At 32.9% G+C, this 22,800-nt stretch overlaps 2 protein-coding genes across 2 annotated transcripts; one reads left to right on the plus strand and one right to left on the minus strand.

Annotated features, from left to right (window-relative positions):
- The first annotated feature begins 184 nt into the window (after positions 1-184).
- LOC108219515 (uncharacterized) lies at positions 185-8,133 on the plus strand. The gene is made up of 11 exons (XM_017393000.2): positions 185-784; positions 1,202-1,324; positions 2,236-2,332; positions 3,244-3,279; positions 3,643-3,830; positions 3,941-4,043; positions 5,492-5,673; positions 5,757-5,834; positions 6,182-6,284; positions 6,363-6,456; positions 7,470-8,133. The coding sequence occupies exons 1-11, from the start codon at positions 477-479 to the stop codon at positions 7,862-7,864; spliced, it is 1,707 nt and encodes a 568-aa protein (XP_017248489.1). The 5' UTR covers positions 185-476; the 3' UTR covers positions 7,865-8,133.
- Positions 8,134-9,586: 1,453 nt separating this feature from the next.
- LOC108219266 (protein S-acyltransferase 24) lies at positions 9,587-16,788 on the minus strand. Its single transcript, XM_017392624.2, has 13 exons — positions 16,279-16,788; positions 15,949-16,089; positions 14,496-14,608; positions 14,157-14,236; positions 13,863-14,026; positions 12,902-13,040; positions 12,663-12,762; positions 11,841-11,898; positions 11,613-11,690; positions 11,413-11,511; positions 11,071-11,149; positions 10,786-10,934; positions 9,587-10,218 (listed from the first exon to the last, which is right to left on the minus strand). The coding sequence occupies exons 1-13, from the start codon at positions 16,555-16,557 to the stop codon at positions 9,799-9,801; spliced, it is 1,899 nt and encodes a 632-aa protein (XP_017248113.1). The 5' UTR covers positions 16,558-16,788; the 3' UTR covers positions 9,587-9,798.
- Between the last annotated feature and the right edge of the window lie 6,012 nt (positions 16,789-22,800).

Below are 22,800 nucleotides of genomic sequence, written 5' to 3' on the forward strand. Positions count from 1 at the left end.
TATTTCATCTATTATAATAGAGAGGACATTTGTAATTGATTAATTCTAGAATATTCAAGAAATAATATTATTTTTAAAGAAGATTTAACCTATATTTGTGTAATAAAATTGTAGAAATGAAATGATATTAAAATAATGTATACTTAATTGAGTTATATATTAATAAATCATATTTAATTCGGCGCTACGGGTAAAACGGAAAAATTTCCAGTATCGGAGAAAGGATAAAAAGAGATAGAAAAAGAAAAAAGAGTCGAGCTCGTATTGGGAGACGACTCTGAAATCCAGTCAGCACTCAGCAGTGTTCTCCAAGGCATTCACTTCTTAAAAACCCGTACTACTGGACTGGAGTAGTATTACAACATCGTAAACACCCACTTTTTATTACCAGGACTTCACCCCCAAACCTTAATTACAAGGGTTTTGTTTGTCTCTCCCCATTAATTCACACAAAGTGAGAGTACCAAGTACCAACCATGGCTGCGAAATTGAAGATAGCTGGGGCATGGTCAGGCGTGTTGGAGGTTGAATTGGAGACATGGAGTGTGTCTATGTTGAGGGCCCAGGTGGCCCAACGATCGGGCTGTGGGCCAGACTCGATCAACCTTATTTGCGCCGGAAAGTTACTTAAAGACGGCGATGAAAGTTTGAGCCAGTTGGGTGTCAAAAATAATGGGAAAATAATGGCTACTAGGGTCGCTGCTGATCAGGGAAAGGCTTTGATGGTTGAGAATCAGAAGGCTATGGCTGAAGAGGAACGCTCCTCTAGACTTGCTAGAATCAAGTTTGTTTCTCTTTTGTTTGACTCTATTTTTTGCATTTTTCAAGTACTTGAGTATTTAATTTTATGCAATTATACTTGTTTTCATGTTTTTTGTACATGTTTAGATGAGTCGGTGCTTTTTTTTTTTTTTTTTTGATTGGGATAATGTTTAGGTTTGTTTACTATATTTGCTGTTATTTGTACTGTGATCGTAAGTTAAATTGAAGTGAGCATTACCCAAGTTGTGGCTAGTTTTGATGTGGGTTGAGATATAATGCGTGTGGTTACACCTTGTGTGCTGGTTCCATTTATGGGTAAAAATGTGAAAATTGGAAATTGTATGTACTGACTGTATGCATGGATATTGTGTTTTTGGATGACTTCCGTTTTGTTAGTTATTTGTTTAGTGCTCTTGTTGACTCTGGAATTGCAATGCAGAGCTGCTGCTATGTCGCTAGCCAAGCGACATGCAGATGGTTCCCTGCCAATGGAAGACTTTAACCTTGAGTTAGAGAATCAGAGTGGAGAGAAAGTGCAGTTGGGAACGGAAAATGACCAGAGGTATGAACCTTCAAGCAAGTTTTTATATTCTTTTAAGAGGTAATTGCAATTCGGACCCCCTTTCCTTCGTTCAAAAACGATATTGTACCCATACTTTTGGAAACTCAAATCGCACCTCCTATCTTTACATTTAAAGAACGAGACGCACCCCCCTCCGTTAAATTCCGTTAAAACACTCCCTCCGTCTCAATTTACATGTCCCTTTTTCGAGGAGTCAAATTGACTAATTTTTGACCAACTATTAGAAAATATTTATTTATTATTTTAGAAAATAGAAAGTTACATATTAAAATAGATTAGATTTACTTTTTAATGATATTTTTTTAAAATTTTTGTGATCAATTTTTCCAAAAAAAATAATCAAAATTTATATATTTTATTCAATATATAAATTTATGTATTATATATAATAAATATCACATAATATTTTTTTATATTTAAAATAGTTTATATATTAAGTACTTAATATACATATCACTAAAAATTTAAAATCATTTGATATGTAAAATCATTTTGACTTGGGGATAGCTTAATCAAACAAAAATTAAAAAAAATATCATCAAAAAATAAATCTAGTCTATTTTAATATGTAGTCTATTTCCTAGAATAATAAATAAATATTTTCTAATAGTTGATCAAAAATTAGTCAATTTGACTCCTCGAAAAGCTAAAGGGACATATAAATTGTGACGGAGGGAGTATTTTAATGGAAGTTAACGAAATTTAACGGAGGGGGGTGCGTATCGTTCTTGAAATGTAAAGATAGGGGGTGCGATTTGAGTTTCCAAAAGTATGGGTACAATATCGTTTTTGAACGAAAGTTAGGGGGTCCGAATTGCAATTACCTCTTCTTTTACTGGATCACTTGGTTCATATAATTCTTAGAATCTCAAACTGGAAAACAATTTCAGGGCAATTATGACGGGCCTTATGCTTCATGCAAGTGCAAAACAGCTAATTAAAAAGCAACAATATGAAGATGCTCTTGAAGTCCTTTCTATGGGGGAGGTTTGTCTTAGTGTACTACATTTTGCATAGGGTTTTATATCAAAGTTGTTACCGTTATCATTAATTGTCTTGCCTAGTTACCTGGTAGCCGCCACAGAGACTCATTTAAAACACTTAAATCATTTAATATATATCACTCTCTTCAATCTAGAAAAATATTATATATGAAAGACATTAACAAAAAACTTAATGGAATCCTAGTCATCAGATTAAGTGTGCTCCGCCTCCACATGACTAGTATAATAAAAATAAATCATAGTTATATTCAGATTTGGAAGAGTCACGTTAAAACACATCTGAACATAATTGCTATTATTTTTTTCATTTTCTTATCAGACCTTCGAGCTTTGATTTTTTCTTGTACTTAATTTATTGAATATTCGGTCAAAATCCCCAATTGCATATGTCCACAATTAATCTATTAAGAATAAAGTGTCTAAACTAAGAACAATCTGAGTCCTTTCGAATTGCATATCTCCATTAAATGAATATGGAGAAAAATGGATCTTTAAGCTTCATTGCAAATCAAAACCAACGAATTAAGTTTGCGAAATGCGTTGGGAGTTTGAGATGAAAAAAGATTGGAAGTTGAGAATGGGCTGGATAAATACATCAAAATAATAAGAAAAAAACGAAAATAAATCAATATGGTGATCCAGAATTCATCTGCTGATTTGTATTCTGTTATGTTTTTTTTCTAGATTTAACAGAATGACACACACACACACACACACACATATATAATTATTTGAGTAATTTTAAATGAGTCCTCGTGGGGATCGGGTAGTTTGGTGAAATATTTAGACAAGAACAGTGGCCACTTTGATATAAAACTCATTCAGCATGTAATGTGAATTCAATTTGTCTGGTTATTTTGTCTGATGCCGAATTTGCGGAATTTGTTGGCGCAGGAGGCTTTTTCTATCTGCGACTCAAAGCTCATTGAGGTGAGTTAGTCACTCTTCCTTTACTTAAAATTGTTATTCTCGAAATGATTTAACACTTCTGCAATTTTATTATTTTGCAATGTTGTCATAGTTCATGTAATTGATTATTTGCACACAAAAAATTGATATCGATCTTTCATGTTTAAGTGAGAAACACCTGTGAACCTTATATGCACCTGCTGTATAATCTGCTACAGGAATTGAGCATCTAAGATTTGTTTTGTTGGATCATGACATTTATAGTTATAACACTTGTTATAGCATTTGACCCTGTTATAGTCATATTTTTGTGCTTGATTTGAATCACAAACTGCTTTTAACAAAATGATTTGATTACATTTCTTTTCATTCCCTCTTTGCCAGCTGGTGGATAATGTCCCAATACTACAAATCGATATGGTCTGGTGCTATTTCATGCTTCGAGATATGAGCTGGCTCTCGTTGGCAGGAGTACGCCTTGCTAAAGCTAGAGTAGGGATTGAGCGTTCCCATGGCAAAGAATCTAGCCGAGTAAGAATCCTGCAAGGAGGTCGCTGCCCGGAGCTTCCGTTGTGAGTTTTTATATTACAGCCGAAGTTTTCTAATTTTTCCCTTACCTTTTTTATTGAAGTCTTAGATGTGAGATGAGTTATTGAATTGTTGACTAATTATGTGGTTGTAGATACTTGAGAATGGACCTCCTAGAAGGGGTGGTGGCATATCACAGTGGGCAGCTACAAAAATCCAAGGATTTTTTGGCCTCGGCTCAGGCTAAGTACTTGCGGGTAAGTATATCATCCTGTAAGTGTGAAATGATGTGTTCTGTGAAGCACTAATGTGGGTACAAATTATATTCACTTATAAGGAAAGGAACATTTGCCATATATAGTTCTATATTATGCACTTATTACCTATGTTACCCGGACTCTCCATTTTTGTGCCTATACCCGTGTCCACCGGACATGACATGGGTGTGGGTATGGGATCTGTGTCGGATCCTTCTTATTACAACTGGACACCTCACCTTTTAACATCCCAGGTCAAAAATGAAAACTTAGGTCTTGTTTCAACTTGTTTATAGAGATCAAGATCCATGAATGACTCGTTTCTATGTTGTTCTATTGATTTTATGCTTCAATTTTCAGCGTATGTGATTTATGTGCAGTAGACACTATTTTTATGAATGTACAATAAATCAGTCTATATAAAGTTCTACTTGCGTGGAGCTTAAGTGCCAAGTCCCCGTACCCGAGTCTAATTTCGGATCCATGTCCACGAATCCTAATTATCCTAAAACTACGAATCTGACTCTTGGATCTGTACCCGTGTCCGATACCCATACCCGTGTCCGGGTAACTTAGCTTATTACAAGACATTAGGCAAGAAATTTACAAATATTATATCAAATTAGCTCATTGGTGAATAATGTATGATCCTCTGTTTACCATCAAGAGCTGGGGTGTAGCCACAGTATAACAGGGTTGACCTCCCAAGCTTGCAGTTATGTACTTATGTGTACATATTTAATATATCTAAATATGTTTAGCTTAGTATTGAATTTTGACCCAACTTAATTTAAAGTTTAAACATTGAGTTGAAAATTTACTTTTAAGTCTACGTTCTTGATGACATCCAGGGACGGAGGCAGGGGGTGGTGGCAGGTGTGGCCGCCATCCCAAACTCCGGATTTAACATAAAATTAGTTATAAAATCTATATTTTTTGTTAAAAATTGCTAATATAAGAATAATTTTAATTGAACTTTTGAACTTTGCCCCCTCAAAAATACATTTTTTATGAATATATTATGGAAAAAAAAGTGTTAAAATTAATGTTCTTCAAAATTTTATGAATTTAACCTTAAATTCAAATTATATTCATTTTTCTTTTAGTTTTTAAATTTAATAAAATCTCATAAAAATATTTATAAAATTTATATGCATTTCCAATACATGCAGATTTGTCAGCCATGAGTTATTTATTTTCCCAATAAATGCATTTCCGAGTTTAAGCTTTTTTATCAAGGGATTGAAATGCTAACACTAAATTAGTTACTTGAATGAGCATGCTGTTTTCTACAAATCCGTTGATAATTACATGTCTGATTTAAGAATAACGTTGAAATTGTACTGATAGTTTCACAGTGGGGTTATATTTTCCAAAATTTACTGATAATATTATTCAAGTCCCACCTGTTTGCATCTCAAGTAAAATTGTCTTTCGTCTTCTTTCAGCTTCAGGTGCCTGATGAACTTTTGTCGCTCCTTATGAGCATGGGGTACAAACAAAATGATGCGAAGAGGGCCCTTCGTATGAGTGGTCAGAATGTTGAGAGTGCTGTTGACCTTCTTGTCGATCTGAAGGAGAAAAAAATGCGCAAGAGGGAAGATGACAGACGTAGACAACGTGAAATTATGTAAGAGTTTCAAGAATGTGGATGGATTTTGTTTAAGGTCTTTATGTTGTACTGCTTCAGCACTAATACACCACTGATTTCAGGGAACAGAAGCGTTATGGAATAACACCCCTCAGAAAAGCTGTGGATTTACAGAGGTTGAGTGAACTGGAGTCTATTGGGTAGGTGCTTGCAAAAATACCTGAAATTACTTTAGATACGAATATTATTTAGTAATTACTGTTTCATCGTTAGACCATTGTGTGGCTGCTTGGAAGGTACAGGCAGAAATCGGTTTGTATGTTTTGCTAAGTTAATAGATTGTCTGTAGATTTATTAATTTCGCCTACTATATATCAGATATTCATAAGTTGAAGAGCTTTATGGCTACTTACGAATTTGTGGCCACTTTTTAGTAGCTAAAGTTTCGTATTGCATGGCTTGATCTACAACAAATTTATCCATAACCCTCAAGTACAATGGAGTAACCCTGTCATCAGTAATTTGATCTGGTTCCAAAACCTGGCAGGTTTGAGAAAACACTTGCGGCTGAAGCCCTAAGAAGAAATGAGAATGATTCTCAGAAAGCTTTGGATGACTTGACAAATCCAGAAACTAATGCTGCCATACAGGTTAGCTATCTTATTATATAAATTTTGTTTCCAGTATAATGTGAATTGTATTAATTTTGCTCTATATATTACGTATAGCTCAATGTTGAATCTAGGCGAAGGAAGAGACTGCATCAAGAACCAGATGCTGTAATTGAAAAACTTGTTTCCATGGGTTTTTCGACACCAATGGGTAATCATTGCCTATCTAATTATCTGTCTGTATTGGTTATCGCTTTGTCTTAAGCTTCACAATAGTATAAACAAGTCGGTTTCCATCAACAAAAAATAGGTGTGTTTACTGTTGAGGAGTTGTTGTTAATGAAAAGGTCTTAATTACACAAACACTTTACTTTTCTGGAGTTCTCAGATATAGGAATCTTTTTGAATCTAAAAGGGCACCAATTAAACTTTTTATTATGTCTTACAAGGATTGGCGCCACAATAGGTGCCCTACTATCACTTATAATTAAGTCATGCACAAGCAACATAGATTTGGGGACGAATCGTATTGGTACCCTCAATATTGTTAAAGGTGCGCCGAGGCGCATGTTGGCCATATAGTTCTGCCTAAGGCACATTGACTTCAATGATGTGTGCGCCTAGACCTGTGAGGCGAGAGGCGCACAATAAAAACATCCAAAACAGCCCAAAAGCCATACTTGACTTAAGCCCTTGTTATAAATATACAAACATTAATGAAAACCCTAACTTTATAAAGCAGCTTTCAATAATGCAGCCCAGGACAATTTTCTGTGAGTCTTCCACCGGGCAGGTGCCGCTGTATTTGTAGCTCTTCACTTGGCCGATTTCAGGCCGAGTTTGACCCGTTTCTGACCGAGCTCAAGATCTATCGCTATTTTTTTTAGTTCTGTTTATTTTTGTGGGTGTACATACAATTATATATCATGTGGTACATACTATGTACATACAATTTGTGTGTATATATAATATACCCATAGCTATACATATACTGATATATCATCAATTTATTGTTTCCTGTTCATCGATTTGATATATGTTACACTCTTGAATTTAAGTAATGCTTTCTTTAAATTTTATGTAGTTGTTTGTGGTTTTTTTTTTTTGCATAATTTTTAGACATAGTTCATTTTTTAAAACATTTTTGTTACTTCCAGGAATATGAAGTTCTGCTTTAATTATATCCTTTATGGGTCCCGTATTGATTTTGCTTGCTATTTGCAGCTACTGCAGCTGTTAATGAGTATGGCACAGAAGATGCAGCACTAAATCATCTGCTTTCTCTGCATAACAATCCAAATGGAAGTGCTGCTGCTAGTTCAAATCCTGCCAATCCTGCAAATCCAGTGCCTAATATCAGTGGAGAAAACGCTCCAGGGTCGCATCCATCTGTTGAATCTCATACCTCTGATGCTAGTAACGGTGAGACATCGACTCTATATCAGGAAGAGGAGCGAGACGTGGAGATGGAAGATGAATTGACTGAAGAACTTCAGAGAGGAGATGCTTTGTCTGACTATGACATTGAAGTGACTAAAGAAGGGGAAGCCATAAATGAGTATCTGGCGTTGATTGCTACAGCGGAAGAGAACACTGAGAAAGTTCCATCTTCAGAGTGACCGGTAACAAGTGATATAACCTCTGCTAATCTCACTGTCTCGCCTAAGAAAAATAAGTCGCAGACTTTCTGTATATAGAGTTTAAGCTATGATCTGAAGAACATAACCCTACCTTGGTTTCTTTATCTTGGTTAGATGTGTTTCGTATGCTGATGATACCTGTGAGTGGCAGGATTAATATTTAGAGGGCATAGTATTATTATGGTAAAGGTCCATGCATTAACATGAAAAATTATTAAGAATTAAGTACCAAACAAGTTTCGGGAACATTAAGCAAGTCTTTTTCTCATACAAGTTTCCTCTTCTATCTTTCCCCTTTTTCCTTTTTAAGAATTGAAAAAGGGAGATTAATAGTTTCTAAGAAGATTTCAAGAGTATCTGAACTTTAATTTACTTGTTTTATTATAAAAATATTGGATTCCATTTGCACACATTAATTGGAATATTTAAATCTATTAGCTTTCATTTGCGCACTGACCAAAAGTTAAGACTTAAGACTAGGCTGGAATATCCGAATCAACAGATTTTAAGTTATACTTATATTTCTGTAGAAAGTGTTTTCTGTGTGCATTATATAATGTACAGAACGCATATATCGTTGGTCGTTGGTGTGGAAAAAAAATTAATGACAGGAAGTTTAAGAACATCTTCAATTTATACAAAAACGATATACTTGCACAATATTGATAAACTTTTATATTGTAATAAGGGTTATTCTTATACACTATAATTTGATTTCTCTGTCCTAAATCAACAATTAATTTAATTATTTTACATATTTCTGAACGTGCGTGGAAAGATAACTTTTCCAAATTTTTCTCTAAACAATTAATAGCACCATTAGAAACTTAGAACCGCTAAGGTTCTGCTGAAAAACTTAAATTTCAAATAGATTTTAGGATCCAAATTTAAATACATATTTTTGCATCATTGCGTGCGTTTAAAATAATTTTAAAATATAATATATAAACACGATATTTTTAGCATGTGCACTCTGCTGCAGAATGTTTATCCTGGTTCTAAGGAGAATTATATACATCTATATATTGTATACATGTATCACAGAAAAGATAACATTTTCTAAGAAATAAACTCACCCTAGTACAATAAATAGATTCTTACTTCCTAGAAAACTTCTGAATGGTGTTGTAGTGTTGTATGCAGGACGCTAATCAAATAAATAAAATAATTTAACGATTATGTGACTGGTATTAATAACCATGTTCTGTTTCTATATATAAAAACAAATTTTAAAATAAATATAGCATTTAGTCCTATTTTGTAAAATAATTTCCAAAAGATCAAAGAATTTATAGAAGTATCTATGTTTTCAAATTTATATTAAAATATCTGATCAAAATTACACGTGGTTTGAAATCATTTGATTTTTAAATTACGAAAGATGCAATTTTGATATAATATATGTTTGTACGAGACCTTTTTAAAAATAATAATTACAATTTAGATAATTTTGAAAAAAAATCCAAAAATATATAATCAAATCAAATAGTCTTTAAAACCAGAAAAAATGAAAATGTTGTTTCTGTACGGCACCTTGGTTTTATTCATATTTTCAAATTTATGTACGAAGTTGGTGCAGGCCTGATACTTTCCCTCTCAACTTCTCTAGTAGTAACATGACGCTAGAAATTTAAAATGATTACGCATTAACCACTTCTGGAGAAATGGCCAAAAAAAATGTCTATAATTTACACCAGCTAATAACAAAAAAAACTGTTTGACAAAACAAAAGTTTTCTAAAAGATAACAAGAAACCCAATATTGATATCCTTCTGTGATCTGTCAACATGGATAACTAGAGCTAAGTGAAACCACCAAATGGTAACCATGCCAAATAAATTACAAAAAATATGCCCAATGTTTGCTTATAATCAGTTCAGACACAATATGGGATTTCCAATCTATAAGGTACATCATGAAGCTGCCACAGAACGGGTAGAGTTTCTTCCAAGACCCAGACCCAATCCCAAGGGAACCGAGCTGTTTACACTTTTCTCCGTATGGCTACAATGCGAGGAATGTACGTGTCCATGCCGAGAATTTGCACTGGCATTCACATCAACTACGTGGCTATTTCCATTAGGTTGATCAGACCGAGTACCCAGCCCATTTTGTAGGTTCAAGTTTCTGGTCATATGCATCATATGAATTTCCTCAGATTGAGGTGACTCTTCATTGTACTCGGTGTCTTCGTTGTAGCCATTTATTAAAAAGTCAGAGCAGTTTTTCTTGCAACCATGATCATATGGATTTTTAAATCGGCCACCCGGTCCTCTAAGGTAGTTATATCTCATTGCATTCGCTAACTCATTTGTTGTAATATTACGAGAGACCTGCAGAATTTTACCAGCAAAACGCAGAATTATATGTTGATCAAATAATACTCATGTCAGGTAAATGTCTTACGTATAGAGCAAAATAAGTCCAATTCGACGAGTAAAAAATAAGAAACAGATTTCTTAACCAAACAGTGCAAGAATAGGCGCATAGGTATTAGTAAACATCATCTAGAGAAGGTGCATAAAACATGAAAACCTAAAGGGACAGTGCTCTACAGGATGAGTGATACTCACTGGGCTGTAATTGCAAAAACACGAATTATATAAATATGCAGACTAGAACAAAAGGTTCTCTATATAGAATCAATGGCCAAGCTAATCTATAGCAATTTTTGCATCCTCAAGCTCTCGTGTCGAATTCTATACTATGAACAACTCAGAAACATATGCAGAAGTTGGATGAGAAAACTCATGCAAAAAACTAAAGTCTGCACAGTACCAATTTCATATTTGTGAGCAAATAGTAGTTTGAGAGATGTCAACACATTTCGTGCACAAATACAGCAGCAAGAAATTAATTAACAAGTTTGCAAAGTTATCTCAACCAGATAAACTACATACCTGAGAAGCTTGTACAACAGTTAAGATGGTGACGCCAGAAAACAGGAAACAATCCCACATCAGAAATGCAACAGCACCAATATGCTGATGATACGCATGTTTCAACCATGGTCCAAAAGAAGCAGGACCTAATGGATCTGTCAAAAGTCCTGCATCGATACAAACTTAGTTTAGTTTGCAAATATCATAGAGTGAAATAATATAATTTTGTGATAAGCATACCACGCGTCCAGGTATCAGGATGTAAAACTATGATTAAAAAATGAGTAGATAAAGTAAACCTACTTGAAAGAGCAATTCCACCAGTTATCAGCATAGCTAAATTTTCTATTATCAGGAAAGCAATGAAATCCCATTTGTTTTTCTGGAGAAAATTTTTACTAGTCAGAACAATACATAAGTATGAGCACTTCAAGCAGGATAAAATGTGCCATCTGTAATAAATATAGTATCAAAAATCATATTCTACTAATTAAAATTCAAAATTTAAGCAGCAGTAGTATATCTGTGAATATTTAGAGCGTTTGATCTGCATAAGGTAATTTTTTGGGGGATGACAAGAAGAAGATCTAAGTTTTCTTCACATAACACGCGAAACCATGAAAAAGAAAATTCAATGTCGCGGACCTTTCCGATGCAATTAGATACCCAAGGACAATGATGGTCAAACTGTTCAACACAGCGATCACATGTGGAACAGTGCTTTGCACGAAGAGGACGGACAATCTGATGAAGAAATATACCAATTAAACGTCGATCCACGTTATAAAATCAATCAATCAAGAAAGCAGACTATTTTTTGATCCAGGTATAAAACAAGAGAACACCTTGCAAGTTGGACAGAGCAAAGACCAATTGCCAGCCAGCAAAGCAGGATTGCCAATTTCAATCTTTACCAAAGGTTCCTAAAGTGATGCCAAATTAAAAACTTACAAAAATTTCTTAAAAATGATGAAGAGCAAGCATGACAAAACAGATTTATTTATTATACAAGTACTGAGTCAAACTAGTTTAAAATAAGTTAATCCAGATAAAGGATTAGAAAATCTACTCACATCATCCTTCATGTTTGGAGCACCATGCATATTCATTCTGATATAACCTGGATCTTTGCTGCAGATCAGAAAAGACGTCGAATTAGAAAACAGATGCCAAGGTTGCTTCTAATAGATTTAATAATATTAAAGCATATATCTATTTTACAAATCAATTCATTTATGACCAATTTTTCTCCTGCAAGGTAAACAGATTGAATCAAACAACAAAGGTCAGCAATCACTTCTGAACCTCAAGAAACGATGCATCAGCAATAACAATGGGGCTAAAATTGATCAAACAAGTTCTGCTACTGAAAAGATATGTAGCATGATTTTAATTGAAGAGTAGACTACTTTTGAAGGCCTGGACGTCAGCATGCATATATAAGAAACTTGGATGAAGTGATGGATTTTCAATATGTGGTCCTGTATGTATTATACTTACAATAAATGTGACTTGTAAATTAAGTAAAATAAATTTGTACTGTACAGTGTGCCATTTATGATGATTTTAGTAAGTTTAAACATATTATTACTACAATTTGAAATAGTGTATCATGGATCCTCCACTGCTATATTTCTTGAAGACACTGTCACATAACAGTAAGCATCAGGCTGCACCTGTGCACTTATAAGATTAAAAGTAAAAGACTGACAATGAAAGCCACAATAGTATACTTGGCAAAGTCATGATAAGTCAAAAAAAAAAAAAGGTAATGCAGGATGAAGTCTAGATTTTGATTTTTTTTATAACAAGTTCAAATTTACTACCACTAAAAAGCAAACATCAAAGAAACAGAGCAAATCACACACTAGTTGCCATAGTTCCCTGGTGGGTACCTGCTACACCTATAGAAGAAAATTAAACCAGAACTTGCTAAGAACACGCCCAACCATGCAAGTAGGCCAATGCCTGCGGTCAACTTTGGTAGATTTGAAACTGTAGCCAAAATGGAAAATAACAGGTATGAGATTCAGTGTCCATGCAAAATAATTTTCCAGTAACAAACCCCAAATTAAAAATATAGGGAAAATGCATTTAGAATTTTTATCCCAGATTGAAGGAGCATAGTTCTTACCCATTATTACTGAATGAACATACATTACAAGTAGCACGAAGATCATACACCAAAGTACTGGCGCAAGTCCTAATTTAGAAAGTTGTCCAAGGCGAGTATTTCCATCCCAACGCTTATCAAGCAACCTCCTTGCGTTGCCCTGCATGAGTGATTATTTAAATATCATGAAAGAGTGAGGATGATACAGAAAGACAGATAACAAAAGTTAAAGGGAATTTATAAGAGGCCCTAGAGTGTTAATTATCCAGGAGTTGTGATTTTATATGAATTAATATTGCTTGCATACTGAAAAGGAGGGGTGCAGAGGACAGTGTAATTTCAGTGGGTAGAAGTGTTGAACACACCATACATTATTATTGCCGCTCTATCATTTTGAACAAATATATAACAACTGAACAAAATTATGAATCATCAACCAAAACCAAATTATAATACTTCACTATTCAAATAAAACAATTCAGTTCTAGAAGCTAATATTACCTAATTGCAAGTTTGTGCAACTAAGCAAGCAATTAAAGCTGCAAATTTAAAGCTCATAATTTCTCTATAAAAAAACCTTACCCCCTTCTCTGTGGAAACTGTTATCTTTCTTGAAAACAAGGCACTAATATTATGATGAACGAGTTAATTCAAAACCAGTTGTATGTATTACAAACACCGATTAGCATTCCCAAAGAGGATTTGTTAAAGATGTGAGCAACCACACTTTTCTGTGGAAACCATTATTTTAAAAAAAACAAAAAAAAACAAGAGGCACTAATCTTATGATAAATGCGTTAATTGGGATTGACTTGCATGTATTACAAAGACAGGTCAGCATACCAAAAAAGGATAAAGATGCAAACAACCCCCACCCCAAATATATAACTATATAATCCCCCCAACGTATAATCATCATAAGGACTCTACATGTCTCCCCACCTCAGGTTCTCACATGAAAACAGGAATAAGGAATACCTACAAGGAAAAAGGCAACTTGCTTGTGATTCTTATCGGAAGCAAGTTGTGCTGGTGTAAGGCCAGTGTTATCAGTCACAACCAAATCCTCCTTCTTTCCAGCCTGTACTAATACCGTGCATGCTTCAAGGTTCCCCCTTATAGCAGCCCAATGAAGGGGTGTACAGCCTGGATTAAAAAGAACTTGTATGATACAACAATTTATGGTTTATATCATTTGCTCGCCTAAATAACTTTAGTTCCAAAAATATGCACTATAGATCTATTACGCATATGGAGGCAGAGCATTAACATATACCCTCTTTGTCCTGGCGTCCTCTATATGCATCCAGAAATAGAAGAAGGCGTATACAATCAGCAAACCCTTTATATGCAGCCCTACAGTTTACAAAATTTACAATAATCATTGTTAAGCATCAAAACTTACATGATGTTACCCAAAGTCTCAAAGGAAAAGTTGTATTCAAATTGAAAAATATTTCATTCCAGACTGGTATTGCTCATTCCACCTTACTATATAAATTATAAACTCTAATGATAATGAACAGACAAATCATTCATTTCTACAGGTAAGATTGGTTAATGGAGACTTCACACAATCAAATTTATCAATATGTAGGGCTAAGCTTATATCTACCAATGCAAAGGGCTTCTTCCATCATTATCAGGAACATCAGGATCCGCATTCCACTTTGTAACAATGTGATAAAGGAATGCTGTTTGACCGTATTGTGCTGCAACATGTGTTGCCTGCAATTACGACAGAATGCCAGCATAAGAGTCAGCTAGACATATTTAATCCCAACAGTCCAGAGTAAAAAATACCAGAAACAAGGTAAAGGAAAGGAGGAAACATACATTATACCAATAATTAAAAAAAAATTTAAAAAAAAACAACAAAATATGCATGATATTACACTAATAATCTTTTTAAGTACTCCCTCCGTTTCAATTTACATGTCCACTTTGAAGAAATTTTTTTTGTTTCAAATTAGTTGTCCACTTCAACTTTCAATGTAAAATCATATTTCCAAAGTCAATTCTACACCACATATCTCTTATTTATATTTCCTAGATCAATCTCATTCCACATGTTATAGTCATTTAATGCATTTAATTTATCAACATCCACTTTTCTTAAACTATGTGATTTTTTTAAAGTGGACATCTATTTTGAAACGGAGGGAGTATATCGTCTCTAAGACTTAAGAAAACAAAATTGTTCACTGCAATCAGCTTGCACTATCAGAGTTTCAAATTTAATATAATTGTGCTTCTATAATTCGAAATGACCAAAACCAAGAACTACCTAAGTCCTAACCTATCTGTTTCCTATACGTCACCACTGAAGAACATTGTAGTAAATATAAAAACAGAAAATGATTGTAGAAAGAATTATCTGAGCTATCGTCTTTTATGCGGACTCCACTTTGCCTAAAAATACCACGGGCCTGACCCTCAACAGTTGGCTTTTTTACAAAGATTTCTGGGCACTAGAAATTTTAGCAACACATTGAGCAATTCAGAGCAAAAATAACGTACTCTTATAAACTATATACATCTCGGCAATATGTATGCACCTTAAAATAACTCAGTATAGACCATTTTTCCAACCAAAAGATAAAATTGCACTGTTTTACAAGAGAACGTGGCTTTGAACTCAAACTATCTTAACATGAATTTCTTAGATCTGGAGTCCCAAACATCCAATTTACAGTGCAGCTTCTCAATTTTCCATATCAAGGTCTAAAGCTGAACTAGAAACTGAAAATGTTGCAGAATTAAATAGAAACTGACAAATTTACTCCTGGGATGGGAGGATTTAATACACAGGACCGATAACAGTTGTGTAGGCTTAGCTCAAAGAATGAGGTTTAATGATCTCCTCATACTTAGTTATGTCACAAATATTTTCATTAATAATTGACATGCATATTTAATAGCAACGCCAGAAAGTTACCTATTAGATAACTGGAGGTAATTATAAAATTGAAGTTCAGATTCTGTGGATTTGATCCTAAAACTAAAGAAGTAACCATTTAACAAACACTTGATTGACTAAAAATTAGTCTAACTTGAAAAATACCAACCTGGTATCCATTCATATCAGTGGCATTGACACGAGCGCCCTCTTGTAACAAGAGCTCCGCAACCTGAACAGAACCCCTCACCGAACTCCAGTGCAATGCTGTTTGGCCTGTATGATCCACCGCATTCACATCTCCGCCATGCTGCCATACAACATTACGCAACAACTATCAGTTACACTTATCCCTATCAACAATGCAATCCATTAACAATACTAACTAACTTCCTCAATAAAACAATAGCTCAAAATTAGCAACTCATATTAAAATCATATGCAGCTAAAAAGAGCTCATTTTAGTACATATACTATGTGATACATTGAGAAAAAGGACCTCTAAAATATACTGAGCAGCAACGGGCCGGTTATTCAGCGAAGCCCACTGCAGAGCGAAGTAGCCCAGCCCATCCGGCTGAGAAACAGAGCAGCCTTCAATTTCAACCAATCTCTGTAGCTTCTCCATGTCACCGTACGCCGCCGCCGTGTAGACGTCGTTTCTCAACTTATCGTCCTCGATTACTGTGCCATTAGCCGAAGTCGACGCAGCTTCCGTCGTCTCCGCCGGCGCATCTCGCGATCCAATCTCGTCGACGACCTCGATCTCCGACGACATTTTAAACTAAATACTTTTAATTATATTAGGTGTAAATGAATCGAGTTCAGGGATTGTGATTGAAATTGGGAGTGTTCCGGGGGTTTTGAGACGAGACGAGTCCGTGTTGACTCGGCTGGGTTGGGAGATCCGGTGAAACAACGTAATCTGTAGACAGCCGAGCCAAACAAGGCGTACGAATTATTTTTCTTCGTAGTGGTGTTATTCAAACAATAAATAAATGTCAACACTGATTAAGCAACTTGAATTTACAATTACAAAAATAATAATTTGTATGTGTCTAGTTGTTTTAGTAAATTTCGACATGATTACATTCAACTTGATGATAATTATAGGAGCTTTTTGAGAAAATGATAATTATAGGAGCTTAAACCTGAATTATTCACAGATTGTGTCGAGTCGGATTGAATATATTGATATTTGCACGTCAAACTGATATTAAAATTGTAATTTATGATTTAATGTGTTTAGATGTGACAAGCTGACAATAATTTTGATTTATTGATGATTAATGAGTTATTAAATATATAATAATAAAAATAAAAATGATTTATAATTATTTATAGTTTATGAAAAAATCTTTTAGAAAAATAAAAAAACTACAAACTAATCTTTGACTTTAAGTTATTTTCTAATTTTTGAATCAGTTTTCAATTTACTTATTACACAAATGAATACTTTTTCGGTCTTAAGTCGAAAATGAAAACATGATAAACAAGCTCACCGTACATTATATTATTGTTTGGCTTGAAAATTTTGCAAACAAAATGAAATTTATCGACTGGTTGGGGACCTTGGGGTGGTTTATAGAGAAGAAAGAAATTAGCTGAAGTCTTGCAAATACTATTCTATTTATCTCATTTAATTCTATAGGTTTCTTTTCAATTGCTTGACACGCATTTCAATACTCTTATAAAATATAGTTCTGTAATTTATTTTTGAAAATTTTCTTCTCTGAATAAAAATTTAACATCCAAACTTTAATTCAGAAAAAGAAAATTTTAAAAATAAATTACACAACTATACTTTACACAAATATTAAAGTCTGTGTCGCGTCTCTGTCCCTCGATATATACAATTCATAGGGACGGGAAGTCCATTCTGGCTCTCTTTTTTTTGGCCATACTGTCCGTTCCGTTTTCAGTGTTTCATTTATTAGGCCTTTCCTTTTCATTAGGGATGGCCAGATGGGCACCATACACTTAGGGATGGCAACGGGTTGGATCGGTTCGGATATTTGAGATATCCAAATCCAAATCCAAATTATTTTTAAAATCCAAATCCAAATCCAAATCCAATCGGGTTTCAAATATCAAATCCAAATCCAAATCCACGGGTTTCGGATCGGGTTCGGGTTTGTTCGGGTTTATCCAAAACCTAAATTCTGAAATTTATAAAGTATTGTAAAAATATTATTTTTGATTTTTTCGCCCTTAAATTTCATTATATTTAAAACTAAACTACTTTAATAATAAAGTATTACACATTAATAAAATCTTGAACCGTATTTAATAATTTCTGAACACAAATCTTCACTATATGGAGTATGAAATATTAAAGAAACTCATTAGTTAAACAAAAAAAACCACTATAACCCAAGAATATATACATTCACACTCTATATATAAACAAAATTTAGTAGATTTAAAATTGAAAAAAAGTATATTAGTATACATATACACACACATACATACATACATACATACATATATATATATATATATATATATATATATTTGGATTTTTTTTCGGGTTTCGGGTTTGGATCGGGTTTGGATCGGGTTTGGATTTCGGGTCGGGTTTCGATACGGAATACCTAGTATCCAAATCCAAATCCAAACTCGTTCGGGTCTAAAAATCAAATCCAAATCCAAATCCAAATCCAAAATATCGGGTTCGGTAAGATCCATTCGGGTCGAAACGGTCGGGTATCCATTCGGATCGGTTTTTTTTGCCATCTCTACATACACTTAGGGGGTCAGGGAGTGTTATCCCCATTTTCAGTCTCCGAATTCAATACCCATCCTCAATCCCGTTGCGAACCCCGAATGGGGATTTTTTTTTCCTCTTCGATCACCAGACCGATTATTAAAAAAATATTAAATATTATTTATTTATATAGTTTTATAAAAAAATATATAACTGAATTAATATAGCATAGTATACTATGAGTTATCAAACAATACATTAACTAGAATAATGTAGTGAGATATATGTATGTTGTCATTATATGAGTGAACAAGTATAAAAAAAATACTAGCATAAAAGCCCGTGCGAGGCACGGGGCTCTGGTTTGTGTTTCTGTTTTAAATAATATTCATGTGTCGTCATATTATTTCGAACGTAACTATCGCATTTTATTCATTGACAAAGTAGGTAAATATGAAAATGTAATATTTGCAACCTAATAGCATTAATAGTAATAATAAGTATTATATTTTTAAAAAAAATTATGGATCAGAAACTACATTTGAACTGATTTTTCTATATTCAAAGTCGTTAGGATATAGAGGCCACTACCGTACAATCTACATGTTCAAAATTATATTCGAAATTAATATTGAAACTTTTAAATTTTAAATTTATTATACATCATTAAAAGTATCTGTAATTAAATTATTTCATCTAATATAACGTGATTTTGATTTAAACTTGTTCTTGATATGTGAATTACGATATCCTAAATCATGATTAAATGAAGAGGTGTGGTCCGTATTGTTTTATATTTATTTCTTCTTTTTTAAGTGTAAGTTTGCGTAATAATTAAGTGATACATGATGTGACATATCATCAACACATTCTTTTTTAGCATTGTTGCACACACCTTGTATAAGTAGAAATTAAACTATGTAAAAAGACTCATACCCTATTTTATTATAAAAGTGTCTATTGAATTACTAACCTTATAGTTGTACCCAAAAAAATTCTGACACCTTTGATATGGCTTATCCTTTTAATTTTCATCTCAATTATATGGTATTTCAATGTCTTAGATTTTTATTGTTAATATGTTATAATACTGTCTCGTTACATGAATTTTATTTTTATCATTAGTTATCTAAGCTTGTTGATTAGTACTTTTAATGATTTTCCATTTAATTGTTATAAACCAGATCTCAAAATAATTTTCTGGAATTTCAAATAGCAAAAAGAGAGTATATATGAGTTAGGCCTCAAGTTCATAAAAACATGAAATGTAATTTCTTTTTTTAGTTTTGTACAAACTCACATTTTTTAAATATTTTTATACTCGTATTTCTTGGGGGTGAGCAATGTAGCATATCATTTTCAATTGTTAAAGATCAGATCAGATCAGGTATTCGATATTCTGGATTATGGAAAAACTATCCTTGTTCTAGTCCCGTTTAGTAAGATATTAGTTTTCATCATATCGCGTCGGATTATCCGGCTAAGAATTAATTATATTTTATTAGTTTAATTTGTAAATGATTAATTAATTTAATTGTAGTTTGAATCAATTTATTTAACTGGTATGTTATATATTGATTGATGGCATGTTAAAATTATAGCTTTAAGACTTTAATATATATGACTTATTTCTCTGTGTTATTTTATTTTAACCAAGTAAAATTTATAACTCAATTCTTTTTAGTTGGTCTCATAAACATTTTTTATTATTATTTAGTTGACTTTTGATTAACAATATAGAATTTTTCTAAATTCACCTTCATATCACAAATTACTATATTTCAAATTCATTTATCATCAAAATTACATCATTTAGATATATTTTCTAACACCAAATTTGATGTCTTTGTCATTATTCTTATATTTATAATTTTCTCAAAAAAAAATTTAGTTAGACGCCGAATTCTGAATTCATAAGTTTAACATAAAAAATATTCTAAGTAAGAATATTTTTTCAGTTACATTGTTTCGTGTTATTCAAAATATTGTAATCTCTTTATAAATCGCCTTTTATAAAAAATAAATAAATTAATATGACATTGTCCATGTTGAAAGTCCATCAATTATTTCTTTCAAAGATGCTAACTAAATCCTTAGTGTTTGTGCTTATTTCTCACATTTATGACTTAAAATTTCTGTAATATTGTATTCGTACTCGTTTGGAGTATTAAGTTGGATTTGAATTCTTTCATTTTTATTCGAATATGAATTATATCTATTTTTAGAAATCTGAATCATGATTCGAGTCCGATCATTCAGATTCTTTTTCTATTCTAAATTTATTTACGTTGATAATTGATTTATAGATATTAATTAATCATGTAAGCAATATATGAGACTTATCTGAAATAATAACTTATCTCAAAGAAATAAGAATTTGAAGAGAATGTAAATACAACAGTTTTAATGCACGTGGTTAATGCTTTTGAATAACAAAACTAATTGCTTATGTAGCTCAAGTGGTTTGAGTGATGTATTTGTATCGGAGAGATCTTGGGTTCAAGTCTTATGAAAAACAATTTTTTTATATATATGAGGAGGAGGCAGGTTCGGAGTTAGGCTCGGGTTCGGAGGTAGGTAATTTATTTGCTCAAGAGGGAGGCTTAACACGAACCTGTTGTGCTATTATATATATAAGTAGATAAGTAGATTTTAATTATTATAAGCACGGTATCATTAAGTTAATTTATATTATTAGGTTTTTGTTTATATTTTTCTTTCGTTGATACAATTAAACATATCATAATTAGTTCGTGTTTAAGTGATTGTCTGAATTTCAAAATTTCTCCTTAACAATTAATCTAGTTAACTAATTTATTTATTAAATTGGAGTTTGTTTATTGATTTATTTTTTTTGCAGTTTTAAAACCGAAATCGAACCAATTAATATCGAACCAGAGTTTTAAAACTCAAACCGACAGTTTGTTGCGATTGCAGTTTTCAACTTTTAAAACCGAGTACTTGCGGTCTCGATTTCGATTTTACCTAAAAACCGAATCGAACTGAGGTTTGTTCTTCCCTAGCAACTACGATGGGCTGAGTTCCAAAATATAGACATGCTTAGAAATTAATATTAATAATGACATATTTTAAGTTATCTATTAGTATGTAATTGCATGTCCAATCAAACAGTTCTTTAATTAAACTAATATGAAAGTTTAAAACTATATATCTCTTTAATATTATTGATGTTTGAACGGACATCTTGATCTCTCGGATATCATCAAAAATTAAATTTAGTATATTTTAATATGTAACTTTTTATTTTCTAAAATAATAAATAAATATTTTTTTAATAGTTGGTCAAAAATTAGTCAATTTGACTTCTCAAAAAGTAAAAGAGAAATGTAAATTGAGACGGAGGAGTATTTTAACGGAAGTTAACGGAATTCAACGAAGGGTGTGCGTATCGTTCTTGAAATGTAGAGATAGGTGGCGCGATTCGAGTTTCCAAAAGTATGGGTACAAAATCGTTTTTAAACATAAGTTAGGGGGTCCGAATTGCAATTACATGAATAGTGACTTAACGGAGTGCACAGAGTTAGCGGAAGTTAACGGCATGGTTGCATCTCGGGTTTGAATAGTAAAGATAAAGGGTGCGAGTTGAGTTTCTCAAAATATAGGTACAATATCGTTTTTGAATGATAGTTAGAGGGTGCGATATGCAATTACCTCATATAATTATACTCCCTCCGCCCCCCTCATCTGCTTACATTAGGGGACGGGGGCTCGGCACACATTCTAATGCTTTCATAAAACGTAGTTTGATAAATTATTTTGAATTTTTTTTTCTTCTGAATAAAAATTTGATGTTTAAAATTTTATACAGAAAAGTAAATTTCAAAAATAAGTTATAGAATTATTTTTTATATGCGCCTTAAAATGCGTGTCGAGCAATGTGAAAAACTGTAAAAAAATGAGAGGGATGGAGGGAGTAGCTGTTAATTATAGTTGTGACGCCAATATTCTTGTTGATTTTAAGGACCGTGATGAATATACTTTTCATATTCTACTCCCTCTATTTTGAAATATAAGTCGTTTTACTTTTTAACCACATATTTCTAAGTTTTTTGATCGCATACTTAAAATTATTATTTTTAAAATTTTCTTTTTTTGAATAAAAGTGTGTGATTAATATTATAATTCGGGAAAAATATTTTAAAAATAATAATTTTAACTAAGTGGTCAAAAGACTTAGATTTGTGTGCTAAAAGACAAAGTCACGCGACCTGTATTTTAAAACGGAGGGAGTATCATCCAAATATTCAGAAATACTGAAATACACATGTCAAACCCTACCGCCAATCTGTCATT

Source organism: Daucus carota, chromosome 4 (genome assembly GCF_001625215.2).
Source record: "Daucus carota subsp. sativus chromosome 4, DH1 v3.0, whole genome shotgun sequence".
Lineage (NCBI taxonomy): Eukaryota > Viridiplantae > Streptophyta > Magnoliopsida > Apiales > Apiaceae > Daucus > Daucus carota.